Source organism: Vicugna pacos, chromosome 7, assembly GCF_048564905.1.
Source record: "Vicugna pacos chromosome 7, VicPac4, whole genome shotgun sequence".
Taxonomy (NCBI): Eukaryota; Metazoa; Chordata; class Mammalia; order Artiodactyla; family Camelidae; genus Vicugna; species Vicugna pacos.
The window spans coordinates 78,231,634-78,257,767 of NC_132993.1; the positions used below are offsets into that span (position 1 = coordinate 78,231,634).

Consider the following 26,134-nt stretch of genomic DNA (forward strand, 5'->3'; position numbering starts at 1 on the left):
CAGATGAGGATTCCTTCTGAATTATATTTTGATTAGAATTTTGTTTCCATTGGTACCTGGAAGAAGATAGAAAATTCTTATTTTAAAAGACTTCTTAAAAAAAAAGACTTGTTAAGTTCTGTCCCTTTTAATAATCCTATCCTGTATTTAAAAAGCATAAATGTGGTCAATCTGATTAAAATTAGGAGCTAGAATTTACCAGAGTCATCAGCCAGCTTTTTTTTTTTTTTGTCTTGAATTTTAATGATCAAATACCTCCCATGGCTTCTACTTGGTTAACATTAGACTCATGTGATACCATGTTGTACTAGAAATGCATCTTTCAGAGGCCTAATTTAACTCAATCAAAATAACAATATAATGTGTTGTAGTAATGTACTTTGGTGGCCAAACCATGACTACTGGTTTATCTTCCTCTAAGCAACACGAAGAACTAGTGTTAAATGTTCCTTTTTTCTAACATAGGGAAACGGGTACAGGATGGGACTGGCCACAGTCTGTTCCACAGTTGGTTCTAAAGCTTTGATCAGACATCAGATTTAAATTCTGTTCCTATATTTTATCCTTTAAAACTTGGTGACAATTTTAAATCCAACTACTGGGCAGAGGATGTCCGGCAAGGCTTTCTTTCAAAGGGGCCTCTGGCAAGGCGCTAGATGTGGGTTCTTCCGGAACCCAGCCCTGGGAAACAGAATCATGGTGTTCTTCAAAGCTCTCCATCCTTATGTCTCTCTAACTTTCTGGAATGGCTTTTTCATCTAACCTTTTCCTATCTGATAAAACTCTTAATCATACAGGGTTATCGTAGGCTATCCATTTCTAAATTTCTAATCTAAATTCCTTTTTGCTATTCTTTTTTTTTTTTAAATATGGAACGCTTCACGAATTTGCGTATCATCCTTGCGCAGGGGCCATGCTAATCTTCTCTGTATCGTTCCAATTTTAGTATATGTGCTGCCGAAGCGAGCACCCTTTTTGCTATTCTTCCTAGACCTTTCTTCAAATAAGAGAAATATCTCCAGCCACCTCCCGTACTTGAAGACAATTATTAGATTCTTTCTCAGGACCCTCGCTTCCATTAGTCTTTCAGCAAAGGATAGCGCCTGTAGAACAGGGTGTGCAGAGCACAGGTCTTGGCATCAGACAGCTCTTGCTTCAAATCCTGTTGCTGTCACTTTGCTGTGCAACCTTAAGCAAATTAGTTAGGCTCTCTGAGCCCTTCCTAATCTTCTCATTTGTGAAATGAAGATATCTTCTTTGCATTTTGTTGTAGGGATTGAGATCATGAATGTAATTCACCTACCATATGCTTGGCTTACAGCAGATAACCAATTTTGATTTGTAGTTCTGCTTTTCCCAAACTAGAGAGAGTCCCTTAAAGGACTGACTATTCTAGAAAGGAAGGTTCTAGAACGAGATGGCCCTATCCAGTTAAATGAGGGTTTGGCAACTCTCTCTAGTAAGGAAGTAAAGGAACCTAACTTTTCAGTGCTGGGCTAGGCACTGTGCTTGGGGCTTCGCGTGCTTCTGGGAGTCAGGAAGTGTGCAATTGGCTTCTCTGCTCCATCACAAATTCATATGTAAATGGCAAGAGTGATTCCTTCCCTGCCTTGTGAATTATTACAAGACCAGAATAAGATCCTGGTTGTAAATACTTTGAAGACATAAAGTGTTCTCTCTTTCTATGCCCAATATTGCATTAATAGAGATCTAGTATCTCTTTTTCCCATCCTTTCTTGAACTGGTCTGAGTTTATCTTCCCACAAAGTCCTTAGGAGATTGGCATTGCTTCAGCTTTCTAAGGATGAGACACAGAGGCTCAAACACGTGCTGGGCTTTCTGCAGAATGCTGGAAGAGTGGAAGAGGTTTCACTACTTTTTTTTGTTGTGATGTTTATATAAAGATGAACGTGTTGAAGAATCTCACCTGGCATTCCCGATTACGTAATCCTCCATTTGTACTTAAGGCGAAATCATATGCTGCTGCTTTTTCCTGAGAAAACCAGAATGGAATTATGGATTAGGAATATTTTTTTTCCAATGTTGAAAAAGAAAGGGAAATTTAAGAAGCCCAGATACGAATGGGTTATACGAATGTGAAAGTCACCAAAAAGCTGGTACCTGACTGGGATTAAACTTGGAAGTACTGTAATCTTTCTTCGTCAAAATATGCAAAACAGCATCATGGATTGTTAAGAAAAATATTGAGTCCGTGACTTCATCATCAAAAAATTTACACCGTGCAAGCTTCTCAATGAAGTCATCTGAAGAGAGGAAAGAAAGAGTAAGAGTTAGGAGGAAGTCATTATCTGGCCACAGGTTTCTCCTTAAGGCTGGGAATTTGAACTTCCATTTGCAAATGTGCATTTCATTGATGTTTGTTTAGGTGTTTGGGGGTTGCAATGGTACAATACCAGTATACCATTAATTAGTGCGCTGTTTTCTGGAACTAAAGGACACCGTTCTAATAAGATTGCACAATTAATGCCTTAATGTAAAAAGAAAGAAGGAAAAGGTTCCAATGAGAAAAACTGTTAGTAGTTCCTAGAAGAAAATCAATCCACTTTTCTTTAGGCAGGAGCCTCGTGAGTTAATCTCCCCACGTCATGACTAGAGCATCAAACGTGGCTTATTACTAAAAATTGGGATTCTGCCAAAATAGAAAGCATGCTCATAGACCAGTGATGTGCCGTTGTTCTGGATTGCTGGACCTATTATTATTTATCACTTACTGTAGTCCATTTTCCCAAAGTGGCTGGGTTCCATCAGGAAACATTCTCCTTGGTACCCTGCATTACCCCTGCAGTCATCCTTGAGGACTCCTATTCTTGTAGGCACTAACCAGCACTTGTTTGCACAGATCACTCAACCACATATTACCTCATGTCTACTATATACAAAACTCTGGCTGGGTAATTTGAAGAATCAAAAGATAAATTAGACATGCATCTTGCCCTCGAGGCAGATAGAGTGCTTATATACTATCTTAATGAAAGGAAAGTGTATAGAATAATAAAGGCAATTAGCAATCTGATTTTTTTCTTTAATGTTTTCTTAGTTCTTAAAATAATGCCCATGCACATAGTGGGTCCTCACATTTTTGTTGAATGAATAAGAGAGGTACAGATCATATGCTGTGGAAATTCAGAGAAAGAAGGATAAAGACTGCTCCCTCTTGGTCGGACTCTGGGAAGACTTGATGAAGCAGATACCATTTAAAAGAAGGCTTGGAGGTTGGAGAACGATGGAGGAACAGAGGTCCGAAAGCCTGGAGGTGGGAAAGTGTTCACCGGCAAGCTTTCAACATGACTAGACCTAGCAGTGACTGAGGGAGACAGGATGGCCTTGCAGTTGCCAGAGCCCAGCATGGAGGCGAGTGATGCGCAGTGGGAAGGAAGGTGGTGATCTTTAGATAAGGACTGAGAGGGACACCAGACAGCAGAGGTAGTGGGAAGGGACACTTTCAAAAGATCTAGGACGTTGGAGGAGTAAATTGTTTCATAGATTAAAGGGTTACTGAGATCAAGAGAATATTTTTAGCTGTAAAGAAGCATTGAAACCAGAATATATCTGTAGGTGTTAAGGAGTTAGTAGAGAATGAAAATTAAAGATGCCAATTTCACGCCTTCCTCAGCACCTGTGTGCTTGTCGCCCCCTCTCCCTAAAACGCTTTCCCCCAAGACACTGTCAAGGTTGACTCCCGCACGCCACTCCAGTCTCTGCTCAAATGTCACATTACTGGACATCCTCTATCATCTGTCTACAAGAGCACCATCCCTGCTGCTCTGCCTCTGAACCCTGCTCTTTGCTTTATAGCACTTATTACCTGAAATATCTCTGATTTGTTTATTATCTGGCTTTCCTAATAGATTATAAGCTTCATGAGAAAGATTAATAGGATGAGTCAAAAAATGGGATGGCAGAACATTCTAGAGATAAACAAGGACACTGGTTAGTTCTTCCAGAAGACCTAGATAAGAAATGATAAGGCACTGGATCAAGGTTGTAGAAATGGAGAGGAAGAGACTGATTCAACAGAAAATATTGATGGTGACTCACTGACTCTGGAGGGAAGGGGAGGAGAAATTAAAGATGGCCCCAAGGTTTCTACTTTGGTTGGGTGGGTATGTGGCAGTGCAGTGACTGAGATAGGAGAGGAGAAGGAGTCGTTTGGGGAGGGAGGGTAATATATTTGGCTTTGAATATGTGTATCTTGGGTGCTGGGGCAGGGTGGGGGACATGGAGACAGTTGGATACATGGGTCTGCAGCTCAGAAAAATGGCCTGGGCTGGAGGAGTGGTTTGGGGATTCATTATCATGGTGATATACGTGCAGTCCTCAGCACGTAGGAGATTGACTGGGGAGAGTCAGGTGCAGGGAATTTGAGCTACAGGGTTTAGGGTTGAAGCTTGGGGAAGACTGACAGTCAAGGAGAGGGGAGGAGCCAATGTCAGACCCCGCAGCACTCTGACTGGTGGGAGGGGACTCAGAAGAATGGTCTGGCAGAAGTCAGGGAGGCAGAGGCTAAAGAAAGGGCCAGATGCTAAAGTAAGCACCATGAGAATGAGGCTGGGACGGCGGGAGTTGATCTCCACGACCTGGACATCGCTGATGACCTTGGCAAGGGCAACCTCATCGGTGACATGGAGCAGAAACCAGGTCAATATGGGCCGATGAATCAAGGGAGGCAAGGAAGAGACAAAACAAGCCTACTTTCCCAGGAAGATTAGGGTTTTAAAAATGGTTACAAAATGTGCACTTTTTTGCTGCCTGTTATACTAGGATACACATTGTAAAGTTAACTGAACTATGTATGGACACAACTAAAATGTACAGATGTTATTTCTGTAGAGATCTCTGTTGGAAATCTACAAATTAGATTTCCTTCTTGGTAATCATAAAAAATACCTGTTCTTTGGAGGGGCTTAGAGTGGGTGCTAGCAGTGAGCCTGAAGAAACTGTCAGAATAGAAAAATAAAACAGCTTACCATCGGTTCCAACGATATACACATCCACCTGGATCCTGATAAATTCTTGCAAAATCTGTTAAAAATAAAGTAGATCCTCCTTAGGGAACAGTTTCACTCGTCAGAAACGTCAAGAAAACTATCGTAATTTTGCCTAATGGGTGATATGTTGCTTTCAGAGCCTTTTACATTTTGAAAAGAGGTAATAGTACAGAGACACTAAAGTTAATCACAAGACTCTGGGACAGAAAGAAAGAAATCCAAACGAAAGAGCTCTCCTCTTCCCTAAGAAGTTAGAAACAATTGTTCTCAAGGGATGTCTGATGGGAAAATGTTCTGCCTCAACCCAAAAGATGGACTCTGATTTAATTGTAAGACAGTTTCTTCTACGGGATGATCTTGACTAGAGCTTTCAATCTACATAAAAGTAAAAAAACACTCCAGAACCGACATGTTGTTCATTATTCCTGTCCACGGCGACTGGATGTACCTAGCACCAAGGGATCCTTATCCACTTTCTTGGTCCCTAGGCTCAGAACAAGTGCCAGAAGGGGCGTGAGCAAGGTCATATAAGGTAAGAAAAGTAGCTTGTACTGTTGATCAACTTAGATAATCATTAACATCACTGTTATCATCAATAAACACGTTTAGAACCTCCTCTGGGCACTGAGTTAAGAATTAGGGCCTTAAGAAAACATAAGGCAGAATCCTTATCCTTTGTGCCATACTGCTGGGATCAAAACATGAATTTTATGTGTGTGTGTGTGTAATTTCTCTTCCAAAGCTAAAACAGACACAAAAGCAAAGAAAGAAAAGAAAAAGTAAGCAGGCTTGAAAGTTATGTGATGTTAAGGTTTGTTTTTTTTTTAAAGACAACTTTGAAGGAAATGAAATCAATCCTCTATTCTAATTTTATATTCAGTTAACCTGTACTTAATAGAGCCTGTCTTAGCTTGGTTCTTATGTAGGCAAATTTCTGTAAAAAAAACAAACAAACAAACAAACAAAAAAAACAAGCAAAAGAAAGGGACATGGAATTTCTTAAATTTTCTTTACATTCATCTCTGCATTTCTCTTAGAAACTGATGTATTTTAGAAATGCTGACAAAACTGCGATGAGAAAACAGCCTGCAACCTGATTGTTACAGTTCTGTTTTTAAATCACATGTGACATTTACTCCTTCATTTATCTACTTAAAAAAAAAAGTGTGGGAGGAGGGTATAGCTCAGTGGAAGAGTGTGTGCTTAGCAGGCATGAAGTCCTGGGTTCAATCCCCAGTATCTCTATTTAAAAAACAAACAAACAAATAAACCAAATTACCCCCCTCCTCCCCAAATAAACAAACAAACAAAAAATAGACAAACAGATTGTTATATAGCCAAGTGAAATTTCATCAGCTTATGACAGATGAAGATAAAAACAACAGGATCCACTCTTACACTTTTGCCCAAGACCTTTCCACATCTCTGTTTCTGGACAATTTAGATACAAGGCCTGCAAGGATCCGAAAGCCCCGCAGAGCTGGAATTTGATAGGGGTGTGAGCATAGTTGTCTACTAGCAGGTCCAGCATACATCAGATACGTAGGTTTGGTTGCCTTCAAAATTATCTGCAGTCTCATGGGAAATGCACTTTTAAAGAGTTTCCTGAACACGCCCCACCTGGAAATTTTCTAAGATTAAAACTGACTTCTACTTAAGTTGCACTATCTAAAGGAGCATTCTTCCACACACACCATTTTTTTTAACTTTTGCCACTGATTGTATGTTTCCATTAAGAAAGAAGAAATTACCGTTTTCAGGCCCCTCATTGAAGAAACGTCAAGAAATGACACTGCTGAGAAATCCAGAATGAGGCTGTGCATGTTGATCTGAGGGACCACGATGTTGACAGGAAGGTCCGCGTTCCAGTCTATCTGGAAGGGCAGGTCTGTGGTATTGATTGGCTGATCCAGCTCTTCTGTCTTATCGTCCAGCTCATCATCGGAATCTTTGAAGTCATCGAGAGTACTTACAAATCCTTTCTGCAAGGGAGGGTAACAATACGTGTGAGAACTCTGACCAAGAAAAACACTGTGTATGTCAAGGGTAACCAGTGAACTTCCAAAGCACAGATTCAAAGCTGGGTCCAGCGATGGGACTGTAAACTCTTTCATTTGGAGAGTAACAATTTTAAGGAGACCCTCAAAGCTGACATTTAAAAATAAGACACTAATTGATACATGAGGTACCTTGTTTATCCAGTATTTCATTTAAAGGAATGAAACCAACGTCTTGAAGTACGTTTTCCTAAGCTTTTAGCTCTAACACACAGGAACGTGGGCAAGAAGCTTACCGAGGTCACTTGCAGCAGGCCCTTCTTCTGCAGTTTTCGGATTTTCTTCAAAGCTTTGTTGCGCTTGCGTAGAACTCGAAGTGGACTAAAGCCAATCTGAAAAACCCGTTGCTGTGTTACAAGAGTCCTGAATATTCTGCTACTTAACATAGCACAATTCTAGTTCATAGCATCATTCTCCCGAAATAGCATAATTAAGTGGGATGGCTTGAGAGACCGAGGCACAGAAAGATGTTTGTAACAAAATTTTAAAAGTGGCCCAAATAAACATCATCGAGAGCATATGGTCTGTGCAGCCTGGATGCAGTCATCAACATTCAAAAACCTCTGTACCATCCAGGTTTTGTGTATAAATCACCCACAAATGGGTCTGAATCTTGTCTGAATCTGTTTGCGTTTTCGGTCCACACAACCCCTTAGAGAATTTTCTTTCCCTTCTATTTGTTGAATCCGAGTGGCGTCTAATTAGTACCCTGCTTCTATAGAATTTTTGGTCTATTAAAATGCATGATTGTATTTTATGGTATCTACTACTATATGCTCTAATTTTATAACTTCAGGATTAGGTTTGTAGGTAGCCTCCCTTTTTCCCTTTTCAAAGCAAATGTGTTCTTTCTGTGGCAGCAGTTAGCTCCAGAGTAATAAGTAAGGAGGCTCAAACTATGTAGTAAAAAACCCTTGACTAAATAATTGTAGTGAGATGGAGAGACACTAGATTAAGTGAAAAGGACAGTGTCTAAAGCATATATACAAGATCATCTCATTTTTGCATAAATAATAAAAAGTTGGAAAAAAAAAGTTAGGTAGAAAAATATGTGATGCATAGCAGATGAATAAGAATAGTTAGGGCTCAAGGCAGAAACCGTATGCAGAGTAGACCAGAAGGCATTTTCAAGACTAAGTGCTATTAAAGAAATACACATGTAAATAAATAAACTTAATTATCTACCCCCTCCCCCCTGGAAAAAGACCGAAAAAACAAGGAGCGCTGAGCGTTTGTTTCTAAACCTTAAAGACTGCTTCTGTGTTATCTTCTCTCCAGTCCACCTGGGACACTAGCTGTTATTTAGAGTTAAATATTCATTTATGTTATATTTATTCATTTCACTTATAAAATAAATATTCATTTGCTATCCTGAATCTCTTCAACGATGCAGTCAAATATTAAAGACGCTCTTGTTGTTTCTGAAGTTGATTCCCAAAGAAAATCTGTAGAAAATCTCTGAAATCCAGCAGCCCAAAGTCTTGGGGTTAAGTCTTTTTACTCTACAGCAGAATTTAATAAAAAATGTGTCTATGTTGGACTGCATCGGAAGAGTCTCATTACCCAACATGTTAATGGACCCCTTATAAGGTAGTTTTACCTGCCCTGGGACATACGAAGCAAAAACACTAATACAACCCAGTCTCAAATGTGTGACATCAATGACCCTCCCGTTACAGCACAAGCATTTCATTCCTAGACATTCAGCGGAACTTTTAAAAATATTAATAAACCCAAGCCTTACAGCATCGATAAGTTTCTGCTTAAAGAAACCAATGTTGGCAAAGTAAATAGGAGATGGACATCTGAAAATCTTCACTCCTTCTGGTTCATACATCTGTAAGGCAGAGAAATCGTGTTAGGTGGTGCCTTCTGGATTCATATTACTACCATTTAGCAAATCAAAGTAAAAAAAAAAAAGTCTTCCTTACTTCCAAGTAATCTTTTCTATTCTTATAGATGTTGCTCCTTCCAACATTAGCCAGTGTGCTGCATTTGGGACTGCGGGGAAAATCGACACCAAGAAATCATCCATGCGTCTTTGTTAGGCTTATAAAGCTAACATTGCTACTTTCCTAGGATCCCAAAATCGGCTCACTTTTCCAAGTTTGAAAGGTTGGGGAATCATCACACCATCATGCCCCAGAGGGCAAACACCTTATTTGACTAATCCTCCCACAGTTCCTAGAACAGCACCTCCCATTCACCTGGATGTAAAATCCAGTCTACAAAGCAATCCCATGTGCGGTGGCCTCTTTGATTTTGAGTATCACAGTTACTCGGTGAAATACGGCAGATACAATCACCTCGCTGTATGGATGAGGTCATGAAGAAGTGTCACAATTTGCCTACGACCACCCAGTTTGTCTCTGCATCTGAGGGGTCCCCAAGAAATGAGTGAAAATGTAAGTGAAGAAAAGAGCGTGGGAACATCTCAATGTAAACGTATTCCATTGGTCCAGGACCAGCTTTGACTATGGTAAAACCCATTCCACAGATGCCCAAAAAGCTTCATTTCTCTGCCTTGCCACGTAGTCCACCACTTGGTGGTGACATTATACGGCAGAGATTTAAGAATCCAAAAGATGTTTGGACTGGGTGTCTGTTAAGAATCAAGAATTCTAAGTGGCTTTTGTGGCATTTTAGGACAGGGGCCTCTGAGAAGTTCTCTGATCCGGCTCCATGATTCTCAGTGGGTGTACAATCTTAACAACCCGCCGGGGGAACCACTCTGCACTAGATACGGAGAAACTTACAGGCTTCTCAGGAATGCTTTCCTGTGTTTAACAAGTCTGAGGCAAAGACATTAAACCCGATCAGGACAGAATGACTTCCTGTGTAAAGCTGGGCAGACAGACTCAGAGATTTATGATTTCTTTGAATTGGTGTCAAAGCAGGGAGCCGACCAGCAGCTGGTGGGACCTCGACTCATGTGCTAGGGCTGGGCCATTCTTTCACCATCAGGCCTTGGAGTGAGGAAGAACACACCGGCCAATCTTGATAGACGTGCATTCCTGGCAACTAAACTACTTTCCCCTTAACCAGTGGCAAGCTTTTCTCCTCCGACACTGGTGGGTCGAAGCCTGCGAGGGTGCAGAAGGCAGTGAGCACTTACAACTGGGTCCTGAACACGATGGTCAGGAGCTGAAACGCCACACTAGCCGCCAGGCCTAAACCGAGTCCCAGGACAACGGCCAAGATGAAGGTCATGACCCAGATCAGCTGTCAAAAGAAGGCAGCGTGCACGTTACAGTTTACTCTGATTCAGTACAGTGTCTCTGGTCTAGAGCTATGGGAAGGCATGAACTTCTAGGGCCCAATACAGAGTCCTGCCTCCAGCGGTCATTTCTCCTGGCTCAGGTTCTGAGTCGCATGAAAGCACAAAGCAAATCTTTAAGAAAAATTCAAAAGAGAGTGTATCCATCTCTAATCCTATCCCTGAACCACTTAAGGAAATGACTGAGTCTATCTGTCACAGCTAGAATTCCAGAACCAGCCTGTTATAAGTGAAGTGAGCCAGAAAGAGAAAGAAAAATACCATATGATATCGCTTATATGTAGAATCTAAAAAAAAGACACAAATGAACTTATTTGCAAAACAGAAACAGACTCACAGACACAGAAAACAAACATGATTACCGGGGGAAAGAGGGTAGGAAGGGATAAATTGGGAGTTTGAGGTTTGCAGATACTAACTGCTATATATAAAATAAACAGCAAGGTCCCACTGTACAGCACAGGGAACTACATTCAATACCTTGTAGTAAAACCTATAATGAAAAAGAATATGAAAAGGACTGTATGTATGTATGGATGACTGAAACATTATGGTGTACACCAGAAATCGACACAACATTGTAAACTGACTATACTTCAAAAAAAAAAAAAGATCAGCCAATTAATTGGTAGAGTCTGTGCTAATCTCTTCCTTTTGGTCTGCAGATTTCATGAAAGGCTATCTCTATGGGATTTTTAGCATACCAAAAAAAAGTGTTAAAATCCCTCACAATTATCCATGGGGAGAAAACTAAACCAAGGGTAGCTTATTACTTTATGCTTGTTTATTACCATAGGCTAAGTTTAACGAGCCTTTTTACACCACAGACTTTGACCCTGGTATAATTACGGACACTGCTTCTCATCGCAAGGCACTTGAGAGCAAGGGGAGCCTTTGTAGAGTATTTCCAAAAGGAATGTTCAGAATTTAAGTTCTTCACAGATACTCTGGAAACTAACATACGATGTAATGAAGAACAGAAGCAATGCATATCCTAAAATTCAGAGAGTTCCTGTGGCATTGGGAGATGACTACAAGAATTTTTAGAACAAATGGAAGAAGTTCTCTATCAGTGTTTCGTGGACTATTTCCTACTAGCAAGTAGCTCATCCTTTGACATTAAAATCCCAGAGAATGATCATTAGAGTACGCAGCTTAAAGGTAGCAAATAAAACAAACTTGGGTTACCTGAACAGATGTATAAAAACAAAATTTCACTTCGTTCACGATATACATATGCATTCTACATCAGCATTAAAATGCTATTCCAGTATCTCCCTTTCGGATACCATCGCCTCTACTTACGCAATCATACTTATCCTTTCGCCACAATCTTCGTATCTCAGAAAACTGCATCAGCATTCCTTTCAAGTTCCCAAGTGCTAAAGCTGCCAGGACAGACTGTGAAAACACATAAACCGCCGATGTACTTTGAGATAATCAAGTAAACCATATAGAAGCAAAGGTGAAGGTTGCAGATAAGCGAGTCCTTTAAAGGGCCTCCAAGCCTATTGAAGGATATACCCTTTTCCAGTGTGCAATGCTGTGCGAGACACCCCAGACCTGGGACTCTGGTCTGTCCCCAAGGATGAATTTGTTCCCGCCTCAGTGACAGTGACATGCCATTGAAGATCTGATAGCACTTACTAGCCTGTACCTTGGGACAGAGAAAGGCAGATCTGAAGATCTACGATTGAAATAAATTCTTCCCAATCAGAGATAGTCTAGTGTGTGTCTAATTTGTCTATTTATTATAGGTGAGGAGAGAAGGTTGCTCTATACTTCAAAAAAAAATGGGGAGCTTTGAATCTTGGAATCAGAATTCAGACCTTCGATGATAATCAGCAGTCATGCCACTGAGGAAGAGGAAGAGGAGGATCATGGAGGAATTAACAGAGATTTGAGGCTGGCTTTCTGGGACGGCATGAACTGCCTCTGCCTTGTTCCCGGCTAGGTCCCCAGAACCTGCAGGGGTAAATGCACGTGGGAGGGGCTTAATCATTATTCAGTGAATGAGTGGATCAGCTAGGGAGCAGAAGAGGCAGTAACTGCCCCTTTGAGAAGCCTGATGGTGGGGAAAAAAGAGCCTGATGTTGACAGCACTGAATAGTAGATGCACCAAGAGTAGTCTGGGTGACTCAGCTCTGCTACAGCAACACTTCAGCCCTCTGTTTCTTCTCATGCCAAAATGAGCTCCTTTGTCTTGCAGGGAATTATGCTCATAAAGGTGAAAAATGCTGAATAGCCAAGTCTGCTCTCTTCCCTATTTGGATTTTAACGCGGTGGAAGGAATAGGCCCCCCCAACCCCTGCCCCCGATTCAAGCGGCTCCGTTCTGAATGGACTAGAGAATTTGCATACTGACTACTTTCCTACCATAAAAAAAAAAAAATGTCCAAGAAAAAAACAAACACGGTTTTTATTTTCCTATCTCAAAGATAGTTTAAATGATCCAAACATTTTTTATTTTCACAGGTTACGTTTGTTTATAAGGTAATGCCTAACCAGGTAATTTTACTCACGGTGAGAATAGAGGTCGTTGTTTAGAAGGCGAAATATGGTCTTAAGTGACTTTAAAAAGGAAATTGCACACAAATGCACACCAGTTAAAAAATGGTAGAAACTGAATAAAGGCTGTACTCTGCTTTAACAGTACTGTGCCGATCTCAGCGGACTGGTTTTGGTACTGTAGTTTAGGTATACAAGATGTCACCCCTGTGGTAGCTGTGGGAAAGGTTCCTAGGACCCTGCGCAGTACGCCTCTCGCTTTGGGGGACTTTAGTATAAAACAAGCCATGTGCCACCTGCAGAAGAGACATCTCATTTTTTCTTTCCATTAGGCATTATTTCCCACTTGGTCAGTGTTCCATTGAAAAACAATTTGAAACACGAGCATTGAGAAGCCATAGACAGGAAAAGGGGGAATCATTTTCCCAGGAACCTGGTATCCATACTGGAACTGACATAAAGGATGAACTACAAATGAAACGCTTAGAACTCTGCCGTTGCTTAGTCCGCACTCAAGAAACATTTGTTATTAGCTATTGTGAAGGGTTATTTTGCCTTCATATGATAAAAAGAGGCAGACCAGTTATTCAAATGAAACAAAGACACTGCAGACACAAGGGTCTAAGAAGAAATTGTCACATGGATCCTTTACAGTAGGGCCTTTGATTAACATCCTTGGGTGTGGCTTACTCATGAGAGATGGGATTTTAAATAGCAATTTTTTTTTGTTTTTTGGTTTTTTTAGATTCTGGGTATACCTGGGGAGAAGCACACAGGACAGAATTCTCAATGTAGGGGGGTTATGTGTGCATTTATTTATTTTATTTGGGGGGGCCAGTAATTAGGTTTTTATTTATTTATTTTAATGGAGGTACTAGGGATTGAACCCAGGACCTCATGCATGCTAAGCATGTGCTCTACCCCTGAGCTATACTCCTCCCTGGGTTTATTTTTGAGATATACATTCTTCTAATTCCTTGGTGGTGACTTCTGGACTCTTTTTATGCCATCCCTTTGGAAATCAGTAGGTGAGCACATGAAGAGCGGGTCATTTGGGCACACAGCACTGCACACTGCTTGAAGACAGATTTGGCCAGATTTGGGATGACCAACCTGGGATTCCAGAAATTTGGGACAAAATTCAGGTTCCAGCTACCACCCAACAAGGAAAAAGGCCTAGATCACAACCACCGATTTTGGTGGGCTGGGTCTTATCCCTATGTCCTTTGTAGTCAGTAATAACATGTTTGTAGAACCAGAATAGCAACAACAGTGGCCATAGTCACAAAGGCTCTCCTCTAGGAAGGGTTCATCCTGTGTCACACCTGGGGCTGAATACTTGATATGTATTGCTTCATTTAATTTTGGCAACAATGCTGTAAAGCGGGTGCTATTTCCCTCCCTAGTTTACAAATTGGGAACTCAAGGTTCGGAGAGGTTAAGCAATTTGCCTGAAATACACAGATACTAAGTGGCAGAGCTAGGATTAAAAGTAGGTCTCCAGGATTGACCAGGGCTCCAGGTACTACCTCCAGGTCATATGAACACCACAAAGAACAGTGTCTTGACCGTCACCTGGCTTCCTGGATGTGCTTTTCAGGGTCTGCTGTCATTTGGGTCATCTGGGTGCTGCAGCAGTGGACAGAGCATTCAGCTAAACCTCAAAGATAACAGTTTGGGAGAGCTGGACAGAGGACCACGAGGGTGGAGGTGCAAGGTCAGTGTCCGGCTGTTGGCTCGCACCCAGCAATCTGACAGCTTTGGTCTTGGAGTCAAACCAAGCTCTGGGAGCCACCGGGCGTATTCCTAAGAACAGGCTGTGTGGCTGGTAGCACCATTCTCTGAATGAGACACAGGCCCTGATTGCCTTAACCTTTAAAAACATCTTCACTTCCATCAATTGGTATCGAAGCTACAGTGCCAGGATGTCTTTCTATCTGAATATTAATTATATTTGGGGCTACAAATCTGCCCAGAGTAGATAAGGTAGCTGGACACCTGCATTCCTCACATTCATAAAATACTGCCAGGGGAAAAAAACGAATATTTTTGGCCCCTAGAGTATTGGCCAAGAGAGTACCTGAGAGTTTGTAGATCCCTCATTTCTCCTAGTTTAGTTTGTGCTCCCAGGGTTTAAGAATCAGGGTCTTTGATTCATCACCCAAAGGAGAAAGCTGTTTCCAAAGGAGAGGAGCGCTACCTTTTGTAGAGGCTCCAGGAGAAATCCAATGGCTACAATGACAATCAGCACGATGATGGCGGAGAGAAGGCCAGCGATCTGGGAAGAGAAGAGCATGCCTGTCACCAGCTCAGTTTCCCCCCTCCCTGCCCCCGGGGCTCCGAATCCCCAGGGACCCCTGCCGGGATGGCCTTGCAGCCAACACCCCCCAGTACCTGGGTCTTGCCCCCTGTGCTCTCCTGAACCGCTGATCTGGAGAGGGCAGTACTAGCGGCAAATCCTCTGAATGATCCCCCAAATATGTTGCTGACGCCCAAGGCTATTAACTCCTGCCAGGAGAACAGGGGGGAGCGTTTTTTCAGGCGTGGCATCACTGATATTAAGTACACAGAATATTAAAGTGGCCCAAGGAGACCCAGTGCTGGTGGTACCCTCACCTGGTTGCCACTGATCGGATAATCACATTTGAGGGAGTAGACGCTGGCCACAGAAAAGGCCACTGCAAAGCCAACAATGGCAATGCTGAAGCAATCTCCGATGGCATCTTGGAAAGTCTGCACGTCAGGTGTGATAGGGGGCTGAAATCTGAAATTGAACGTAAGTCAGAATGTTGCCCGCTGGCTTATAAACCTTCAAGCGGCACCCATTTGCTCTCAAGAAAAGTCCAAATTCCTTAGCAAGGCCACAGTTACCCACCTTCCCACCATCCAGCTCAATCACCACCATCTCCCAGAAGTTATGCTCCAACTCTACCAAGCTGTTTTTGTTTGTTTCTCATCATCCATTCTCTCACCTTGACAGCGTCTCATCGCTGTTCCTTCTGCCTGAACCACTCCCCTCATCCCCACCCTTCCCCCTAGAAAGTCCTTTCTCACCCCCAAGGTCGGGGGTAGGTGAGATTTTCTGGGCTTCCCCAGTTCTTGGTGTCTCCTGTCTTCATCCCTCCCTCTCTCCTCACCCAACTCTCCTCCCAGACCCAGAGCAGGGACTGGTTCACTGTTCTATGATCTGGACCAAACACTCTTCACAGTATGTATCAGATGGTCAGTAATTGTTGGGCAAATGAATGAATGAATGAATGCAAACTAGGCCGCGTTTGCCTCACTTTGGAGTCTGACTGGCAAGAATTTCACACTGCTGAAAACTTTGGAATCTGTTACCTTACTGTAGGAAAGTAAGGCTGCCTGAATTTGATATAAGATTGTAAATCCAGTCCAATGATAGCGATAAACCTGATATGATTTTGCTAGGATAGCTACGTGACAGTGTACACTTTTTTTTTGTACACTTTTATCAATATAAGCTTCACACAAAATGCCTCCGATCTTACTTGTATTGTTACGCTGGGTTGCAAAGCATCACCCACGATGCCTCCAATAGTTACCTGTGGATGAAGGCCCTCCGAGCAAACACAATTCTGAGACAAGGAAAGCAAGAAATTCTTCCCTGCGTTGATAACAATAACCTTTTCATGGAAAATCCTTAACAAACATATGGGTGTTGGACTCTGCCCTGCACTCTGCAGACTTGCTAGAGCTGACCGTGGCCCTGAGGGAGAGTGGCTTTCTATTTAAAGTGACATAGTGTCAGGGAAACATTCAATTCCCAGAGGCTACTTCTGGGCTTATGCCTCACTCAGTGTCTCCTCTGAACTGTTAGGACCTGGCTCTAGCCACCTCACACAAAGCACTATTGTTTACAGTAATTTATGGCCAAGGAAATCTGGTTTCATTCAGTTCTTTTTTTATGATCAATACTAATTGTATTATAAAACTAATATCTCAAACTCAACATCACTTAACTAGAATGCTGAGTGCCTATAATTATCTGTTTCTGACCTAAAACTCACTGGAAGTGGGTTAACTCTTTCTTAATTGCCGTTCATGTTGTGAGAATATTTATGTGAATACATTTTTAGCTCTAATTTTGAAGAAGTACTATTATTTTGTATTCTGCAGCTATCATAAATCAGAAAGTTGAGGGGGTGGGTAGAGCTCAGTGGTAGAGTGCATACTTAGTAGGCATGAGATCCTGGGCTCGATTCCCAGTACCTCCATTAAAAAAAAGAAATAAGAAAAAAAAATGAAAAAAAATCAGAAAGTTGGCTTGGAATATTATACATGTATGTAAACCTAAAATCAGCGATATAATTAAAATTTGCATTTTATACCAAATAACCAGAAGCCCAGGTGATGATTCTTCCGTTCCGGCCTCTAAACACCATAGACAGAGGGGCGTGGTGGAGATTTACAGTCTGAAAACTTGATTCATTTCCTGGCTCTGCCACTTACCCTTCCTGGAGCCAGGTTCCTCATCTGTAAAGTGATGATAATAAACTTGTTTCCTTGTCTTCACAATTTTTGTGGGAGGGAGAGTCACATAAAATACTGTGACGGCCAGGCACAGGAGCTCATCACATGTATTAACTCACTTGATCCTTACGAGAATCCTATGTGACAACTGCTATTTTTAGCCCCATTTTTACAGCCAAAGACATTAAGGCACAGAGTTTAATTGTTTGCCCAAGATCAGGAAGTGAGTCAGAAGTAAATCCCACCAGGGCACTCTGCCTCTAGGAAACCTGACTTTGCTTGCGGGGCTACCTGCCTCCCCATTATGCTCACAAAGACCTATACATGAGTTACCCTCCTCCCCACCTGCACACACTGTGGAGACACATCCACAGACATTTAAAATATAAAATATATTTACTAAGTAATGTCTCTGAGATTGTAACCCAGGGATCTTAAGTTTATCCTTTATTTCCAAAACCTTTCTGACGAGATCCTTTAAAATTTTCTATCTGTCTGTCTGTCTAGTCTCCCAAGATGTTTAAATAAAGTGTAATCACTTGAAAGCTGCAGAGTAGAGAGAAACCCTAGAAATAGTCTTTTGGCTTCAGCCTAATTTCTACCTTTTAAATTAAAAATGATGTTTGTCATATAATGGAAAAGAATCTAAAAAAAACTATGTATGTATATGTCTAACTGAATCACTTTGCTGTATACCTGAAATTAACATTATAAATCAACTACATGTCAATAAAAACTAAAATTCTGTAAATGTGATGTTTGTGATTCACAAAGTGTAACAAATGAATATCTGACGGTAAAAATATTTTTAAAAAATATATATATTTGCTTTTAATAGAATGTAGCTATTTTTAAGTCAACAAGGCACTACATAGAAATGCTGATGCCTGGAATTTTCAAATACTCCGTAAGCATGAAGAGGGAAGGAGGTCTTTTTTTTTTTTTTTAGATAGGAATATAACCTTCCCTTGGTAAATAAATTGGAAGAAACTGATGCTATGGTCAGAGGGCAGCGAGAAGAAAGAGCACAAAATGGGATCTCCCTTCTCAATCCAATAAATGCAGTGGAATATGCTTTCAAATTCCACATACAGACTGGACCCCCCATCCTGCTGCAGAGGTAACAGTTGCTCTGGCCTTGTTTTGAACTTGATCTTGAGAAAGGACAGAGTGTGCCCATGTGGACTGCTCAAGCCGTGTGGGCCAGGTATTCCTTCAATGTCTCCTTTGAACTGTCGGCACTTGGCTCTAGCAACCTCACACAAAACACTGCATATTGTTTATAGTAATTTATGGCCAAGGAAATCTGGTTTCATTTGGTTCTTTTTTATGAAGAGAAGCAAGTTTAATTTGCCTAGTGTTTTTTTTTTTTTAATTTGCCTACTATCTCCCTTCTACTTCCATGTGAGTCCCTCCTCCTCTGGTGTGTGAGTTCTTCCACACACAGAAACGTTCTGATCTTACGAACTGCAGACACTCGTGTCCTTGGTGCCTCCTTCCTACAAGAATAGTGAACCTTCCTCCTGGATGCATTATAGATGCCAGATGCAGGGAGGGTTCTAAGACAGGGGAATGCATTTCAGCTTGGAGTCCTCCATCACGTGTGCTTACTTTCTAATTAGCGCTTGGAGAGGCCATCATAAGGGACACACTTACCCTCTTTTCATCTCCCCAATCACGGCCACGTTAAACCTGTTCTTGAAGTCACAGCCGTAGGACACGCCTGCTGCGATCACCGTCTGCAAAGTTGCAAATTGCCCAGATTAGAAATAGGAGATGTAACGAAGAAACCTGCTTTGAAAAAACCGCTGTTGCCAAAAGCTACCCCTTGACCTATTAGATAAGAATCTCAAGCTCAGGTTTTGCTACTTTTTGAAGAGTTCCAAGGCAATTGCAATGCACCACTGGAGCTGGGAATCACAGCCCTGATTCCAGTAGCTGTATCACCATGATTCTCACAGGTCCTGCTCTCCGCACCACCCTTGTCTTACGTGGAAAGAATAACCCCAGATCATCAAAGGAAGCTGTTAAATTCTGAATGAAGAGAAAACCATACTAAATATCATACCCAGAGACTGCAGAGGGGGGCTGGTCCCACTAAAACTTCCTGATCTACACATGGTGAAGGACTTCCGACATGAAAACACAGGACTAGCGTATTAATGAAAGAAAGTCTTAAGACAATAAGTTACCACGATGAGTTCAATTGGGATGGGCACTGGAAGTTTGGCTTTGAAGCGCTGGTTTATTTCTTTAAACACAGATACAATCACTAGGATAATCAAGGATGTCACAAGGTCTGCAATGTTAGTCTTCTCTATTTGTGAGAATACAGAAATTAGTACCTAAAAGTATAAAAGCAAAAAACAACCAAGTATTACATTAGTGTATAATTTGGACACAACACAATTACTTCCAAACAGATAAAAATAAACATAGAAGCAAAAGGACTGACAGACTGATAGTCATTCCCTGTTCTGCTCATGTGAACCGTGAGTGGAGTCACTGCCGAGACCAGCATGGAGATACAAGAAAGGTGAGTTAGTGCAGCACCGTCAACCACACTGATTCAGGGATACTTCTGGCATTTTTGCTGAAAATCTCTTTCGGCTGATATCTTGGATGCTCTTCACATTTTTGTAACTGGTCTCTTCTGCTCTTAGGTCTCTTTGCCATCATTTTTTATTTCACAACACTATTGCTCTGTTCAGGGAATAACTTCTGATTTCTAATAGTTTTTCTCAGCATGTATCCCTTAATTGTTAGTCTTTTGTAGGGTTCAGACCCCTCTTATTTTTTTGTTGAATCTGTCACTTCTGGAAAATAGTTTCCTGGCTAACTGTGCACTGTATTCCTTATCTATGGGATCTGGAATGGCTCAAGCAGGTCCAAACTAGATCCTAAATTGCCCCCAGAAGATTCCACTTCTGGGATGGCTCTGGATGGGGGTGAGACAGTGCTGGCTCCAATCTGGAGCAAGTTCTATCTCAGACTCCCGAAGACTGCCTTGATAGAAGCGCCAACAAGCCCAAAGGTAGCAAAAGGAAGGAAATAACAAAGATCAGAGTGAAAAGAAAAGCAATAGAAACTAAAAAGACCATAGAAAAGATCAATGAAAGGAAAAGCTGGATTTTTGAAAAGATAAAAGACATAGACAAACCTTTAGCTAGAATCTCCCAGAAAAAAAAAAAGGCTGAGGATTTAAACACATAAAATCAGAAGCACTAAGAACACTGTCTGTTCTACAGTGCATCCTCTAGAGGAAACACATATGTTCTATTTTGCATATTGGCCCACTGCCTTTTGCATAAAAGAGTCAGAAGAACTTCAGTTCTAAAAGACTAAGACCAGCTTTTCAGAAATAGAGATGCACTGCTACTCAATTAGCACGTTTCTTTCAAAACAAGATTTTGGGGACATTTTTAAAACTTGGGACAATGCTTTTAATAATGTGCATTGGCTTTTTTTCTTTTTAAACATTGAAAAGAAGTGATACTTAATTTCTGTTCTTCACAGTAGCTGTATGGCAGCTATGGGAGATTTTCAGTGTTGTTCTTTTTGCCACTAACTTGTGCTTAATGTGAATACATTTCACAACCCATCGCTTTCTTGGAAGTTGTAGGTAAGCCCCGCCACAAGAGCATGAAAGCAAAGTCCTCCGGGAAACATGCTAGTAAATTTCACCTATTTCCGTATTTTTTTGTTGTTGGCAGGAGGTAATGCGGTTTGTTTGTTGTTTGTTTGTTTGTTTGTATTGAAGTATAGTCAATTACTAAGTGTCAGTCTCTGGTGTACAGCACAATGCCCCAGTCATGCATATACATACATGTCTTCCTTTTCATATTTTTATTTATTTTTTTAACGGAGGCACTGGGGATTGAACCCAGGACTTCCAAGTGTTCTAGGCATGCACTCTACCACTCAGCTCTGCCCTTCCTTCCAATATTTTTTAAGCAAGAGGAATACTTACTTTGAAGATGGAAAATGGATCAGTGTGTGCTGGGACTGTCAGCTGAAGAATAAATTTGAGCTGGGAAACCAGAACGTGAATAGCGGCAGCTGTGGTGAAGCCACTGATCAGAGACTCAGATAAATATATCACCACGAATCCCAGCTGCAGAACCCCCATGAGCAACTGGAAAGAGAAGGTAAAGCCTTTGTGAGTGTAGATTCAGAGTACCCCTCGGCAAACTGAAGGACCAGCCACTGAAATGAGTCCAATATAGAGGTTCGCCCTGTACTCGTGTGCCTTGAAGAAGCCAGTGCCGCTGCCTCCTGGAACATCTCCCGTTCAGGGTCCTTCCCTCCCCGATCCCACCCACCAAGGTGGAATGTTACCTGGCATTCAAATAGGACTCAAGTCTAGTGCACCCTCAAGAAGTCACAGGCTTCCTCTCTTCCCTCTTTTGAAGTTGCGGTATCTTTAGGACACTCATCCATAAGCCTTTCTTATCTAGCATCAGCCCTCATGAATTTTCCCACGGAATTTTAAGTTACCCTTTTTAGCTGCTGTCACAGGCATGGATGAACATCCATTCAGTTGCCCTCAAACAAGTCGCTCGACTTTCGTTAAGAAATAGGTAACTGCGTATGACAACAAAAGTGCTCAGTTTTAACTGAGAGCAAAATTGGTTCATTTCCCCCCAAAGCCTCGGGATTTTGCGAAAGTGAATGGATGGGTTCCTGGCCTGCCTCTCCACTTCTGTCCCCGGAATACAGCTGGAGCTGTGAATGTCCAAAGGTGCTGGGATCAGAAATGCACTGGGGAGAACTGACCCCGTCCTTGGTCAAGACGCTTGTCTTGGTTTGAATTGACTTTTTTTTTTTCTTTAAGGAATGGTCTTAACCAACAATGTCGTTAAGCATAAAAGTTGGCAAGGTCTTAAGGAGTCTGTGACGTTTTTCACTACCCAGCCATGGGGTCGGGGGTGCGGCTTGGGGGCGAGCTTCAGATCCCTCTGTGACCCTTTTCCACGATCTCCAAATATTTCAGATGGACAATTCAAAACACTAAGCCTTGATCCCTTCCAATGAGATTACAGTTAATGAGGAATTAGAAAGAAAAAATTTCTGAAGCTTCCAGTTTCTCTGTGGTTATGGTGAGTATATCAATTCCCAGGTATTTTACTGAAATCAGCATTTCACTTGTCACCACATGTGCCTCCCTGTTCTCATTCTTCCTCCTCTCTAGATGCACATTCGCTCATCTTTGCCTTGCGGATCTGCCTCTCCACTTCTGGTTGTTAAACTATTTCTTATGGGCCACTGGAGGAGACATACGAATTCATGGGAAGAGTTAGGAGGGGTGGCACAAAGGAGAAAAACCAGAAAGATGGGTACCAGTCGGGGCAATTAGATTGGGGAGGGTAGGTTATGTGACAAAGTGCTCACCTGGATGATTCCAGAAAGAACTGTGATTGACGCAGCCACCAGCACCTTCCGCTCATCTAATAACGATGAATCATTACTCATGGAGCTATTAGAGACAATTGAATCCCCTGTCTCGTCTGTTGAGGTTAATCTCACAACTGCTGCTCCCACCATCATGCTCAGAACTGGAAATGGACCTAATAGAGAGAGGTTGAGTTATAGTCAGTTATAGTCCCAGCACAACTGTCTTTCAGCCATAATGTGGCATATAAAGACTGTCATCTCTAGTCCTGGCCTCCTTCCCCAAGCCCCTGTCCTATGACTCTTTTCCTGGATTAGGCATATTTTGGCACTGACACTACGTGTGGCTAATGGCATGCATAAAGAAAAAGTGGTGTGAGCGTTAATTAGCCCAGTAATTCACTTACCCACAGATATGTGTCTAGATGTGCCCAAGAAAAAGTAGATGATGACAGGGAAGAAGGCTGCATACAATCCATAGCTTGGGGGGATAGTGACCAGCAGAGCAAATGCTAAACCTGCAAATATACAAGCATCGATATCCTTATTGCATGCACGTGGATCACAGAAGTTTTCATTTGGTTCTTCAAGTATCTAAGATTGCACCTTAAAAATTACATTATTAACTCAAATGTATCAAAGATGTCAATGTAAGGGGGAAAACTATAAAACTCGTGGAAGAAAACTTGGGTGCAAGCCTTTGTGACCTTGGATTAGGGAATGGTTTTTTAGAAACGATACCACCTATAGCATAAGCAACCGATTAAAAACAGATAAATTGGGCTCCATCAAAATGTAAAAATGTGTGCTTCAAAGGATAATATCAAAAAAGTAAAGTGACAACCCTCAGAAAGGGAGAAATTATTTGCAAATCCTATCTTGGATAAGGGTCTAGTATCTAGAATATATAAGTAATCTTTGCAACTCAACAGTAAAAAGACAATGGCCTGATTTTAAAATATTCAAAATAGTAAAAGAGCTACTTCTCCACTGATGTACAAGCAGCCACTAAGCACACAGAAAGATGCTCAAAAATCATTAGTAATTAGGGGAATGCAAGTCAAAACCACAATCAGATGCTGTTCCAAACTCACTAGGATAGCTAACATAACACAAGCAGACAATAGCAAGTGTTCACAAGGATGTAGAGCAATTTAAACCTTCACCACTGCTAGTGGGTTACTATGTGACACAGAAATTACACTCCTCAGTACATACCCAAGAGAACTGAAACATATGTTGACAAAAAAACTTGTGTACAAGTGTTCATAATGGTATTATTCATAATAGCCACAGGCCATCAACTGATGAATGGACAAACAAAATGTAGTCTATCTCTACCGCAGAATATTATTCATTCATGATGAAGCACCCACATATCATGGATGAAACTTGCAAACGTTATACTCAGTGAAAGAAACCAGACACAAAAGACCACATATTCTGAGATTCTGTTTACATGAAATGCCAAGAATAGGCCAATTCATTGAGACAGAAGTTTGTTGCCAACGGGGATGGGTGGAGGGCGGATTGGAAGTGACTGTTAATAGGCAAGAGATTTTGAGGGTGGTTGTGGTGAAAATGTCTTGGAATTAGATAATGGTGATGGTTGCACAGCCTTGTGAGTATCCCTCCAAAATACCAAATTCTCACAGATGTAGAAAACCAACTTATGGTTACCAAAGGGGAAAGAGCAGGGGGAGGGATAAATTAGGAGTTTGGGATGAGCAGATACACACACTACTACATATAAAACAAATAAACAAGGACCTACTGCATAGCACAGGGAACTATATTCAGTATCTTGTAATCACCTACAATGGAAAAGAATCTGAAAAGGAATATATATACATATATACAGACATACATATGTAAAACTGAATCACTTTGCTGGATATCCGAAACCAACACAACACTGTAAATCAATTACACTACAATGTAAGAAAACACTGACTTTACACACTGAAAGATTGAATTTTATCATCTATGAATTACATCTCAAAAAAAAGTTACCTTGTAGTACAGCCACCAGCCCTGTGCTGATCCCAGAAACAATGTCACTGAGTAGCCATTCCCTTATGCGGTACGCTGGCAGCCAAGATGCTACAGGGAACAAGGAGAGGGCAATTTTCTTGGCCTTTTGCGGGGAACAGCTGAAAGAAAACATTGAGAGCCACAGGTCAGTTAATGCACATCCAATTTTAAGTCTAGCACCCAACTGCAGATGGAAAAATTGGTAAAGGTAATATATTCAAGTACTTTAACTTTCCCACTAACATTTACCTCCTTGCCATGTCAACTGCTCCCTGACCACCACAAAAGGATTTTTTTCTTAAGAAAAATGTTGCTTTTCTTTAGCTATAATAAACTAATTTGTCATCTTCAGCTTGTATTGTACCCCACTTCGGATTTTTTTTTTAACTGAAGTATAATCAGTTACACTGTGTCAATTTCTGCTTATAGCACTTTGAGAAGTTTCCTCTGTCTTCATCTATTCCTCCTCTGATATGGAAAGATTGTGTTGAGAGCCAAGATGGTGTTCATTTTAGAGACTACCTTTCCAGCCCTGGCAGGGAGTAGGAGGTTTGGAGACCAAAGAGAAAAAGACTCCGGAGGCTATGGGCAACAGCTAGAAAGGAGAGCTTGGAAGCTGAAAAACTGCAGAGAAAGTGCTTCATCTATTTCTAATGCCCGTCAGTACCTTAAAAAAAAAAAAATCTTACCTGCAACACTGTTTGAGACGATCCAGAAATGTCTTATGATATCTCTGTTTCTTCTTATGTTCTTCCCCAAAAGCATTTGCAGAATACACTGGCCTGGACACAACGTACTGATTCCCAATGGGTTCGATCATTTTGCTTTCTCTGACGGCTGTGGTAAGTGTGAGACCTTTGGAACTATGTGGCAAACCCTTCTTGTCTTTAGCAGGTTAAAATGCCTGAAACCAAACAGAGCTAGCTTCTTAAATAACTCGGAGATAATGTGATGCAATTTACAGATGAGTGAGCTCTGAACTGAATGTTACCACCTTTTGAGATCAAAAGAGGCAGGATTAAGGGACCTAGATTGTGTTTTGCCACAGTGATACCGCTTTTTACTCCAACGAGCTGGACACGGCTCCGCTGGGTAAGTAAACAAGGGCTTGTATTTATTTATTTTTAAAACATTACTCAAAAGCAATAGGAACTGACTCAGTTTACTAACCAGTGAGTGCATTTTTTTCACTTGTAAAGTTGAGGTCTCATCAAAGAAAGAAAGAAATTTACTTAAAAATATTTTTTTTTCAGCAACGTTTCCAAAGTGATGGCATTGGAGGGCTGGGCCAGATTAAAGTCTATTCATTGCCCCCAACTCTAGACAAGCCTGTTCCATTTTACCCATCAGACTTTTCATAATACCTTA

The 26,134-nt window shown here is 41.4% G+C and overlaps 1 protein-coding gene and 1 non-coding gene across 2 annotated transcripts; both read right to left on the minus strand.

The window, feature by feature from the left end:
* Positions 1–25,631, minus strand: SLC26A3 (solute carrier family 26 member 3). Its single transcript, XM_006198520.3, has 20 exons — positions 25,456–25,631; positions 24,746–24,885; positions 23,140–23,250; positions 22,733–22,908; positions 21,312–21,476; positions 19,534–19,686; positions 18,998–19,080; positions 15,467–15,614; positions 15,245–15,358; positions 15,051–15,128; positions 11,649–11,744; positions 10,182–10,288; positions 8,998–9,067; positions 8,811–8,903; positions 7,303–7,398; positions 6,761–6,991; positions 4,989–5,043; positions 2,122–2,264; positions 1,928–1,993; positions 1–56 (listed from the first exon to the last, which is right to left on the minus strand). Exons 1-20 carry the CDS (start codon positions 25,584–25,586, stop codon positions 33–35), a joined length of 2,280 nt encoding a protein of 759 aa, XP_006198582.1. The 5' UTR covers positions 25,587–25,631; the 3' UTR covers positions 1–32.
* On the minus strand, positions 864–970 carry LOC116281363 (U6 spliceosomal RNA). The gene has a single exon (XR_004190811.1). It is a non-coding gene; the product is annotated as a U6 spliceosomal RNA (small nuclear RNA).
* Positions 25,632–26,134: the final 503 nt, after the last annotated feature.

Coding starts and splice junctions, on each gene's coding strand:
- SLC26A3 (XM_006198520.3), bottom strand. CDS start 25,586: ATGATCGAACCCATTGGGAATCAGTACGTTGTGTCCAGGCCAGTGTAT. Junction 15,129..15,244: donor GCACAGGGGGCAAGACCCAG/GTACTGGGGGGT, acceptor TTCTCTTCCCAG/ATCGCTGGCCTTCTCTCCGC. Junction 57..1,927: donor TACGTAATCGGGAATGCCAG/GTGAGATTCTTC, acceptor ATCTTCTTCCAG/GTACCAATGGAAACAAAATT.